The sequence below is a fragment of the Trypanosoma cruzi genome, genomic scaffold (assembly GCF_000209065.1).
Source record: "Trypanosoma cruzi strain CL Brener 1047053517087 genomic scaffold, whole genome shotgun sequence".
Lineage (NCBI taxonomy): Eukaryota > Euglenozoa > Kinetoplastea > Trypanosomatida > Trypanosomatidae > Trypanosoma > Trypanosoma cruzi.
The window spans coordinates 774,657-784,835 of NW_001849447.1; the positions used below are offsets into that span (position 1 = coordinate 774,657).

General features: G+C 48.6%; 6 protein-coding genes across 6 annotated transcripts, besides 9 other annotated features; all 6 read left to right on the forward strand.

Moving 5' to 3' along the window:
• Tc00.1047053504161.10 (uncharacterized protein) lies at positions 1-1,229 on the forward strand (the record flags this gene model as incomplete). Its single annotated transcript, XM_801221.1, has 1 exon — positions 1-1,229. A coding segment is annotated over one exon (1,229 nt), but the record flags the coding sequence as incomplete, so codon positions are not given.
• Positions 1-10,179: a sequence feature (heterozygous, non-Esmeraldo-like haplotype).
• Positions 1,330-1,397: a sequence feature (T-rich).
• On the forward strand, positions 1,825-2,745 carry Tc00.1047053504161.20 (hypothetical protein, conserved; the record flags this gene model as incomplete). Its single annotated transcript, XM_801222.1, has 1 exon — positions 1,825-2,745. The coding sequence occupies one exon, from the start codon at positions 1,825-1,827 to the stop codon at positions 2,743-2,745; it is 921 nt and encodes a 306-aa protein (XP_806315.1).
• Positions 2,900-3,006: a sequence feature (T-rich).
• Positions 3,343-3,390: a microsatellite.
• Positions 3,609-3,657: a sequence feature (AT_rich).
• On the forward strand, positions 3,700-5,262 carry Tc00.1047053504161.30 (hypothetical protein, conserved; the record flags this gene model as incomplete). The annotated part of the gene is made up of 1 exon (XM_801223.1): positions 3,700-5,262. One exon carries the CDS (start codon positions 3,700-3,702, stop codon positions 5,260-5,262), a length of 1,563 nt encoding a protein of 520 aa, XP_806316.1.
• Positions 5,593-5,617: a sequence feature (AT_rich).
• On the forward strand, positions 5,882-7,243 carry Tc00.1047053504161.40 (hypothetical protein, conserved; the record flags this gene model as incomplete). Its single annotated transcript, XM_801224.1, has 1 exon — positions 5,882-7,243. One exon carries the CDS (start codon positions 5,882-5,884, stop codon positions 7,241-7,243), a length of 1,362 nt encoding a protein of 453 aa, XP_806317.1.
• On the forward strand, positions 7,675-9,024 carry Tc00.1047053504161.50 (hypothetical protein, conserved; the record flags this gene model as incomplete). The annotated part of the gene is made up of 1 exon (XM_801225.1): positions 7,675-9,024. The coding sequence occupies one exon, from the start codon at positions 7,675-7,677 to the stop codon at positions 9,022-9,024; it is 1,350 nt and encodes a 449-aa protein (XP_806318.1).
• Positions 9,031-9,060: a sequence feature (AT_rich).
• Positions 9,116-9,141: a microsatellite.
• Positions 9,315-9,341: a microsatellite.
• On the forward strand, positions 9,507-10,179 carry Tc00.1047053504161.59 (transporter, putative; the record flags this gene model as incomplete). Its single annotated transcript, XM_801226.1, has 1 exon — positions 9,507-10,179. A coding segment is annotated over one exon (673 nt), but the record flags the coding sequence as incomplete, so codon positions are not given.

Here is a 10,179-nt window from a genome sequence, read left to right on the forward strand (position 1 = left end):
TCTCCCGCTGTCCCCCATACATGCATTCTGGGCGCGGGGCGTCTCCACCAAAGCGTCTGCCCTTGCGACGTGCCACAAGTCTTGGGAAGACGAGACCGAAAGTGCCAGCGCACCGTGCCTATGTTAGCGACAGCCGCTCGCCGCTTTCGACTCGCTTCCGCGTGCCGCCAATATCGCCATTCACACCACCATCGCAGCTGCAGCAACAGGAACAGAAAATGCTAGAGGCAGAGGAACCGCAAGGAAAAAATGACTGGAGCGGCAGTCAAGAGCTGTTGGGTAAGAGCGGCTTTTCTCCACTGCCAAAACTTCCAAATCACGCGGCTCCCGCCCAATCACGGCAGCTGGGGGAATTCTTAGCGGAGCCTGATGGAGAGCACGGTCCAAATTGTCACTCGTACCGTGCCGATGACGATGATAAAAGGGATTTGAGCCCTGCAAAACTTGTCGAGATCTCCATCTCCAGCTCTGTGATCGTGGCGGGAGTTGTGGACGTAGCGCCATGTCGGTGGCGCCTCCGTGCGAATCCCTCTCCTTATCCCATGCGACTCCACATACGGGAAATGGACGCAAACACGTATCCGATGCATCGGCTATTCCGCTTAATCCAGAAAACAGTGGCGCATGGAGAAAACGGTGGCGAATATAAGAGTTTGCGAAGCCAACAGCCAATGGAAGGGTCGTTGTATATTTACAAAGAAGATAATCCTCATTTGCAGTTTGCTTATGGCCTCCCAAATATCATTTTTCTGAGCGGATCGATGGTGTTGGCGGATGTGGTGAGAGTGGATCAACTTCCACTTCACGGTGTTGCTGTCAAATTTAGGTGGATTGAGGCTTTTTCTAGAAGATACCACGTGGATGACAACTCCTCTCCATTCGTGGGTGATTTGACAAGAGATAACTCTGCTGGATCCGCCGCACAGAATTACGTGCCTTTTTTAATTTACTCCTCTTCTCGAATTTTGCAAGGGCTCAATGGGAGCGATTATTTACATTGTGAAAATAACGGAGCCAAGAGAAGCAATTCCTCAGAAAAATGGCTTTTCCGTAAAAACGATTACCGCCCCCTTTTGTCGTCAGAGGAAAGAAATGCCTCGTGCCCTTGCTCCCCTCCTGTAAATACTGTCACTAGAGAGGGAGCATTAAACTTATTACATGTCTCTGTTGTTAGCCGTGCTGGGGACGCATCACCCATTACGTATCTACATACGCCATGCACCAGGTAGATGGAGTATCATTTTGAACGTGGTCCTACTGTGTTGTTGCTGTCTTGATACCGGAAGTAATGTGAAGTGTGAAGTTTGTTGAATTTCCTCTCTTGTCATGTTTTTTTTTATTTTATTTGCTTGTATAAACTTGTTGTTGTTTTTTTTTTTTTTTTCCTCCTCTATTTTGATGCATATTTTTTGACTGCGGGTTTGCATATTGTAACGAAATGCAAGGGGAAATGAAGAGACCTGAGCCCAAGTGGGAGACGGGGAGGAGATGTCTTCATGGTTGCGTTGGCTTATGGGCTTTTTATAACTGCGGTACAACTTATTTGTGCATTTGACACTTTGAGGTTTTATGAATCTTTCCCCTTTTTTGAGAGAGAGATTGTGTGTGTGTGTTTTCTTTATTTCATGTCGCGTGGTGACGACTGCGCCCCAATTATTTTGTTTGGGTGGGGTGTACATGTGAGCTCTCTCCTGTTATCGGGTGTGTTTCTTTTTCTTTTCCTGCTGTGACTGCTGTTTGCGTTGCTCACAGTTTTGAAGCCGTGGAAGGCGGGCAACCACTACTCTGGCGGAAGTGCTGGCTGGGAAGAGAAAGGAGTGAGTCATGGAAGATGGAATTGAGTTCTTGGAAAGCCTCCCTTTGATGGGCTTTCAAATGGACGGGTCGCACCTTCACAACGTCCTGAAGAGGGTTATTCAGGAGCAGCAGAAACAGGCACAATTCCAGCGCCAAATGAGTCTTCGTCTTTCCGACATGGAAGATGACCTGCGCAGCATGAACACGCGTCAGAAGGAGCTTGAGAAGGCTCTTGGCAATTTCGGCCCCGACGCACTTCGGAAGATGCGTCAGCAGATTGAATATTTGGACGAGGGTCTGGAGAGTGTGGCGCGGGACGTCAAGGAAGCCCGGCAGCTGGCTGATGAAGCCGCACGTGTCGTTGAAGATGCAAGTCGTGAGATACAGAGTGTGGGAAGGGGACTAGGGACCGTGCAAGACCGACAAGACCGTCTTCAACAAGAACTGGACGACACGGCGGGGGAAATAGAAAAGCAAAACAGGCAGCTTGGCGAGGCCATGAGGACGGTTGAGCGTGAGCAGGCGGAACAGATCCAACAGGTACAAAATCTTTTTCGTGATTTTGAGCACAAAAACGGTCCTGGAAATTTGGAAAAAGTACGTGAAATGTTAGAGGAACTTTCTGAGCGCACCGACAAGAACTTTCGCAGCGTTGAGGAAAGTGCGCGTGCCGTGGACGCGGAGCTCAACCGTCACCGATCGGATCTTAACGGCCTTCAAGCGAACATTGGGTCTCTAGATGAAAAGGTGCGACAATATCTCTCAAACATTGCGAGGGACGTGGATGCCAAGTGCCAGATGATCCTTAGCACACTACGCGAGCATGAGAGGAGCTCGCTGGAGATTGAAGAGCACATGGTCGCAGCAGGACAGGCACTTGCCCGAAAAAAAGGGCTCAAAGAAGCACGCAGGAGTGATTCTATTGGCACACGACGAAATGTTTGGTAACGATGTAGAGGATTTTCAATGGGCTTGCGCAAAAGAACAACAGAGACAAGAAGAGGAGGAGGGTGGCAAAAGAGATTGAAAAAGAAAAGAAGGGAAAAACGAAAAGGCCGGGGCGTTGAATAACATCGACGCGTGGAATGAGGGAAGTGATGCCGTTTTTTTTGTCGTTTTTGTTGTTATTTTGTTTGTTGCTGTACCTATTTCTCTGTGCGTGTTTTTTTTTTCTGTGTTCGTGTTTGTGTCTGTTTTTTTTTTTTTTTTCCGATTGGTTGGCTCTTATTTTGTCATCTATTGCGTGCTGGGATTCTTGTATGCATGTGTGTCCCTGCGCGTTCTCTCAGCCCGTGTGCGTCCGCTCTCCTCTCTCTTACCGCTGAGAGCCGCCGCCAAGTCCAAATTGCCTCTGTGTCTCTTGTGTCCGATTGTGCCTTGCACCAAAAAAATTTTCTGCCGATTTGGCGTTTTTATCGTATGGCTATAATTTAAGACGGCGTGGGATTTGCCGTTCAATGAACCACGACGGAGGAGAGAATGCGCGGGCGTCCTCTGGTGTGTTGGATCGTGATGGCACACCTCGCGTGGAAGAAAATAATTATCGTTTGTTTTTTGTTTGTTTGTTTGTTTTGTTTTGTTTTTTGTTTTTTTTAGGACTCAGGCGGCGTGGCTACGACACAAAAACGAAGGAATCTTGTGCCGCATGATGTGGGAAATGCACACTTTTTGTTTTTGTTTTGAAATAACTCTTTTTTTTTTTTTTTTCCTTTTCTGTTATTACTGCCGGCCCTTTTTTTCCCCCTTTGATTGTGGTGTCACTCCCCGTTCAGCACCACCGGACATATTTCTTCAGGCTGCACCACGCGGTGAAAATATGAATTTTTTTAACAAATATTTTTTTTGTTTTTTTGTTTTTTTCTTGTGGATTTCTGCTTAGCACCAAGTCACCTGAATTCCATCATGTACGTGGGCGCCTGGCAGGAGTACAAGCTTATGAAGGTCATTGAGAACCTTCGAGTGGAGAACGAGCGGCTACGGCAAGACGCTCCTGGCTCCGCAGGTGATGTGGCCTCGGAGAATTCACGGCGGTTTTTGTACGCTGTCCAAGGCAGTAGTCATCACTTCCCTGTTGGCCTGGACGATGTGCCGGCGGGCGGAGGGGCGTCGCCTGACTTTGTTTCTTCCACTTCTAGGGAAAACACGAATTCTACACCAACGCCGGGGCGGCGCAGGGGCTGTCAGAATTTAAAAGAGGCGACTCTTCGCCTCATTGGGACGGTGCGTGATGTCGATGTGTTTGTGGAGGAAGAGGCGAACGCTGGGGTGGCACCCCTGAGTAGTTCTGTCAGTGTTATATCCAGAAGCTGCAGCGAGGGGATGGACAATAAAAAATCCCTCTCGTTCTCAAGAAATAAATCATGCGAACATGAAAATCAGGTACGACCTTGCTTTATGAACAACCCGGCCTCCTCTGGGACCAATCCTACCACCACTGTGCACGCGGAACTGGGCACGGGCAGGATTCGTGGGGTTCCGCAGCGGCGGGCCACACCCCTCAAGGATACGGATGGCGTTAGCAATGTGTTGCCATCCCTCATGGAATCGTCGAGGGTCCGAGACAACCCCTTCTTGAAGGAGTTGTTGCGGGGAGGGCCGTTAGATACAAAGACGAAGTATCAGCAGGCAGGCCAGCCATTGCCGGAAAGTCAAGCGCCAAAGAAGAACAAAAAAGGTCCTGGACTTAGCGAAGAGGAAGTGCAAAAACGCATCGAGCGACGACTTCGTCTACAGATGTTGTATTCTGGTAAATTATCCGGTAATGAAACTGCCCTTTCCGCCATGAAGAATTTTCAGGTGAATCATCATTCCAATCAGGTGCCACCCGCGCCATCAGAAGAAAATGCACAACGAGTAAACGGTGTTGTGTCAGGCACTGGAAAGCCTTTCCCAAGCGTTCCGTGGGACTTTTCCCCTTCTGTACCTCCCAACACGTCTGCAGCGGGTGCAACCACGCTAGTGGAGAATTTTAGGGATACGTCCGCAGCAATTAAACAGGGATTCTGTATGTCATGGCACGCTTTTCCAGATTCTTTACATTGTTCCTCGAGGAATCCATATGATGTGGGCGTTGCGTTATCGTCGCCACCTTCGTGTAATTCTCTCCCTAGGCAGAACGCATTATCCCCTCTGTCTTGTTCTGGCACTAGAAAACCATCAGCGGTAGGCGATAGACATGATAACGGCTTCATCGGTAATAAGACAGGTACGAACTTCTGTGGCGATGGTCCGCATCCTGGTATGAGTAGTGGTCATGAACAACATGCCGAAGCGGAAATGCAGAAGGGTTTATCAACAGAGGCATTTCACCAATTTGAGTGCCCCGTTTTTGCGGGCAATTCATATACTCTTCCAGCTTTAGGGGCAGGCGATAGACCATCTTCGGAAGCAGGACCCAAGGAAGATGATTCGATAGGCATGTTGATTAACTGGGCTGAACAGTTGGATCCTGACAGTATTGTCTGAGAGGTGATCGTCTGACAGAGAGGAATGGGAAGCAGGTCGTTGTATTTGCCAGTATTGTTGCTGTTAATGAAATGGGGAGAGATTTATTCCCCTTTTTTTTTTGTTGCTGATGTACATAAGAGAAGTGTGATTTTGGTGACGCATTTTGTAGCATCGCCCTTGCAAGATCGGCGCTGATGTCAAGCCTCCTAGAAACGAAAAATAAGGGCCGTTTACGGTGGCATCTGTTATTCCTGTTGCGTGTTGGGCAGTTTTTTTTATTCCCGCCGGTGTGTGAAATTGGATGATGGTGACGATAAGAAAGAGTAGGTGGAAGCTCCACGAAATTTCATTTATTTTTAAAAAAAAAAAAAAAGGGGGGGGATGCGACATCTTTTTTTTTCCATTGTGTTTTTACTCACTTCTTTTTCTGTGCGTCTGTTGCTCCCCACTGCTCACTTTTTGTCTGGCACATCCGTGTGCATCTCTCCGTCTTCGCCAATAGCAGAAAAGACGCCCCATCGCACGTATCTGCAAGGTCTGGTTATTTAAGATAAGTCAGCGCCCATTAGGAGCTAGACGCACTTAGTTATTTCGTTACGGTTATCTCGTGTAGTTTGGAGGGTCCAGGAAGGAGCAGATGAATTTCTGGGAGTGGCAGACAGGCGAGGGAGTTATGGGGGATGAAGAGGTGGTTTTGCACTCCCAGAACGGTGTTGCCATTTACGAGGGGGAAAATCGGACGCACTGGAATGATGGCAAGCTGACAGTCACCACCCATCACATTATTTTTCGGACACTGAGCGGAGAATCGCACGTGTTGCGGCTTCCGCTGGAAACCGTCTACAGCTCCGGGAAGAGCGCCTATAGTAAGGGGCGCCTTGGCTTCTCGCATGCTAAAATCATAGTTCCGCTTCCGGGTGAGGACGTATATGTGAAATTCTCTTTTAGAAGCGGTGGAATGGAGGAATTCTTTGCGGCTATGCAGAGGGCAATACACGGGAAGCATTGGATTCCAAAAATTGCTTGCGATGCACCTGCAGAGTCATCGCCGCTATCGAGGAGAACACAATCAGTAGCCACAACTCCGGTGTCAGCCATGGCATCAACGAGAATGAACAGAGCAGCGAGTGCGTTGGATAAAACGGGTCCTCTGGAAATGGAAGAGGGCAGCTGCAGCCCGCCCAAGCCTCTGCTCAGTGTTACGGACAAGGCCGGGATAGCGGGTCTTATGCGGGCCTCTGCGGAGAAAGTTCAATTGCGTGAGTCGCTGCGTGACATCGACGACGTGATGAAGAAGGCCTCCTCTTTGGTGGAGAGCATTCGATATCTTCGTGAAAGGCAAAGAGGTGGGGAAAAGACAACAAACGAAGATGAAACCGGAATTGAAAGCATTGAAGCGACACTTGGCCTTGGGGCGATGGTGCGAGCGTCATCCACCGGTTCCTCCAATGGTCGCTTCCACCAGGAGCTCGCGATGGAGCTGCATGCGTGGATGACGCATAAGAAGAATGAGTCTGTTTTTGGTGCGATGCCGATTGTTCCGCTAATCGAACTCTTTTCTCTGTATAATAAAGCCCGTGGTGGGAGTGATTTGGTTTCCCCCAGTGACGTATTGCTGTCCTGCCGTGCAATGACTAAACAGGCATACTCCCGCTACACATTGAAGCAACTCTCATCCGGTCGAATGGCGCTACAACACAAGGATCCATCTTTGGTTTTGGGGAAACTTGCACGTGTTCTCGGACCACGTTTTATAAACCCCAAAGATCCCGCTTCCAAATATCAGGCATCAGGGGATACGGTTCCCACAACAGCGACGTTTCCGACGTCATGGACTCTATTAAAATCAATTGATGAGGTGCAATTTGCGGCGAGTATTCAGGTGGCTTGTTCCGTGGCAGAAGATTTGTTAGAGGAGTTGGAGGCGGAGGGATTTCTTTGCAGATCTGGAGGCGAAATGGGACACATTGAGTTTCACTGGAATATATTCCTTTTTTGATTGGATATGTACGCATGTTTGCATGCGCGAGTCCTTCTTTTCACTCCGTCCGGGTCAACAGTTGTTATGTGGGCACAGGGAAAAAAAAAAGGGTTTTTTTTGTTTTTTGTTGTTGTTGTTTTAGATGGCGCTGTCTTTTTCTTTTTTCTGTCCTCCATTTTTTCCTGCGTGTTTTAATTTCCGTATTTATTTGGCCAATTGCCGTTTTGTCTTGGTGGACTGTCTGCACCTCTCATTAAAATACACCGCCCCCTTCCCTTTCACAAACACACACACTCACATACAGACAGAGAATATATGTGTATATACGCACTTTTTCTCCCTTCCTGTTGCCTTATTGGAATGGGCCTTGTTTTTTGTTTTTTTTTTTGCGGGTGTGGTGGTGTTTGCTTTCTCCTGCCTTTACTGAAGACGACAGACGTGAAGATCGCATGGGAACGAACGTTGAGGCAACTTTTGATCAGCTGCGAGGCATCTTGGATGCGGAGGACTTTGGCTCGTGGAGCAACGACGATGCCAACATTCTTCTTTCGCTGCTGGATCAGTACCACAAGCAGAAATGCAAACTCCAGAGAGGTAGGACGCGGAATCCCGGTGGCAGGGAGGGAGAAGCGGAGAGGCAAGATGAGGATGATGAAACCGTGATTGGTGAGGTCGACAGATCACTCACAAAAGTGCGCCATTTTTTGCAAGAGCGTCTCCCGTACGGCACGATTGCCGAACCAAAAGTGCCACATTCCTCCACGTTGTCCTCTCCCGTACAATGCGGTGCCGACCCAGTGGCAGGGAAAGGGGAGGTGAGGCCGCCCACCTTTTCAGTCGACGCCTTCATGTATCTTGAAGAGGACATTGAGGAATTGGTGCAACGTGGGTGCATCGCACGGGAATACTGTCGAACGTGTGGGTCGATTGCGATTGGTCTGTGCGACTACATTACACACTCCTTTTCACAGGATCAATTGGTTTACATTTCCTGCTATCTGATTCCTTCTCTCAGTGACGCCTCTTACGTTTTCACAACTGACTTGTGTCTACGCCGACGTGAAAAGCAGATCTTGAATGCGAGTGCTCCTTTTACGTGTCAGCACGTTGTAGATGTTGGCTCACGTCTTGGCGTGGTGCTTCTTTCCTGTTACTTTGCCGCACACCAGCAACGTTTAAAAACGACACGGCGAGTTACAGGTGTGGAAATTGACGATAAAATGATAGGCTTGCAGCACGATGCCATTGCGCGCTTTGCCACCAGACCCACGTTGCTTCAGCTGGATCTCGTTCACAGCAGTTGTCTTGAGGGGCCCGGTGCGGAGGTTCTTCGCGAAGCCGATGTGATCATTCTTCATAACGTTTTTGAGTACTTTATTTCGTCAACGGTGGAGCACCTCAAGTGTTGGCGGCGTCTTCGCGAAATAGTGGCGCGCCGCGGCCAGCTGCTCATATGTTGCCCGAGCTTAGAGGAAACCTTTGCCTCGTTTACGGAAGATGATGTGCACGGCATGACGAAAGGCGACAGGACTGCCGGCGGGCCGGTCTCTCAACAGGGTGAGGTTGAATTCAACCGCAAACGGCAGCGCGAGGGGGAGAAGAAGAAGGATGGAGGTGTTGTGGAGAGTTGGTGTCGGTCGTGGGTGGAGGAGATTGACGTGGCGGAGGTGCGCGAGGCATTTCTCGCCTACCGCCATGGAAAATACTCCTGCCGTGATGCTCACTCCTCGTGTGATGGTGAAATGGACGAAGAGCTGACGGAAAGAATACAGAGTGTGAGGGTCTATATGGTGAAATAACAACCGTTTAATTTTTTTTTACTAATATTTTTTTTTGTTGTGGTGGTTGTATGTGTGCGGTGCGCACTGTTGTTATCGCTTTACCCCAATTCACACACACACACACACACACGCACATTCCTCCACTCTATTCTTGTGAGTGCATGCCGTGTGTTCTCGGCGCGGTGGGCAAACTTCTTTTTTGTTGTTGTTTCCTCACCTCTCATTGTTGCTTCCCAGTACGCCTTCACAGCTTGAGGTGCTGCTGCTGTTTGTGTGCGTGTGATGCATAAATCCGTCGATTCCCCGTTTTTGGTTGTTTGTTTGTTTGTTTGTTTTGGATGGTTAGTTGGTTGCCTCCCTTCTTTTGGTGGGACGAGGGATATAAAAGACGGGGGAAGAGAAAAAAGCATAAAAACAAACATTTTTAATTAAAGGCAAGAAATAAACACATATATATTATATAAACAACTTTAAAAGGAAAAAAAAAAGGAGGGGGGGGGATGGGCGCCTTGCAGCTCATAACCATCACAACCATGACGGTGGGGAAGATCCTCATTTGCTCTCTTGTAGGGCTTTTTGTCTCCAAACACTTTGTTGCGCCAGAGCAGAGCGTTAAGGGCCTCAGTGTGATTTCGGTTTTTATTCTTCTCCCGTGTCTTCTTTTCTCCAACCTTGTGTTGCGCGTCACCTGGACGGAGTTGCGGCAGTACTACTGGGCCCCACTTCTTGCCTGCTTTCCCACCGCCATTGGATTTGTGTGCTCACGGGCATTTAGGCCTTTTCTTCACCCCGGTTGGCACAGCGTACTTACGTTGGGATGTACTTTTCAAAACGGCTTGACTTTTTCTTTAGCGATTCTTTTAAATATAAAAGGTGTGTCGTGGTTGACAACAGAAGAGGTGGAGCGGGGAGAATCATACGTTTTTCTTTATAACATCGTCTGCTCTCTTGGACTGTGGGCCATCGGGGAACCCATTATTAGATTGAGCAAGAAGCGACTGGAGCAGAAACGTCTTTGTAAACAGCAGTTGCAGCAACATGAGGGGGAAGAGCAAAGGAATAATGTGCAGAGGCCGAAAATGGAGGCCGCCCATGACACAATTGTTATATACCCGTATGAGGTGAATTACTTGCCCGTAAAAAATGGTAAATCAGTTGCTGGGGCAAAAGAGA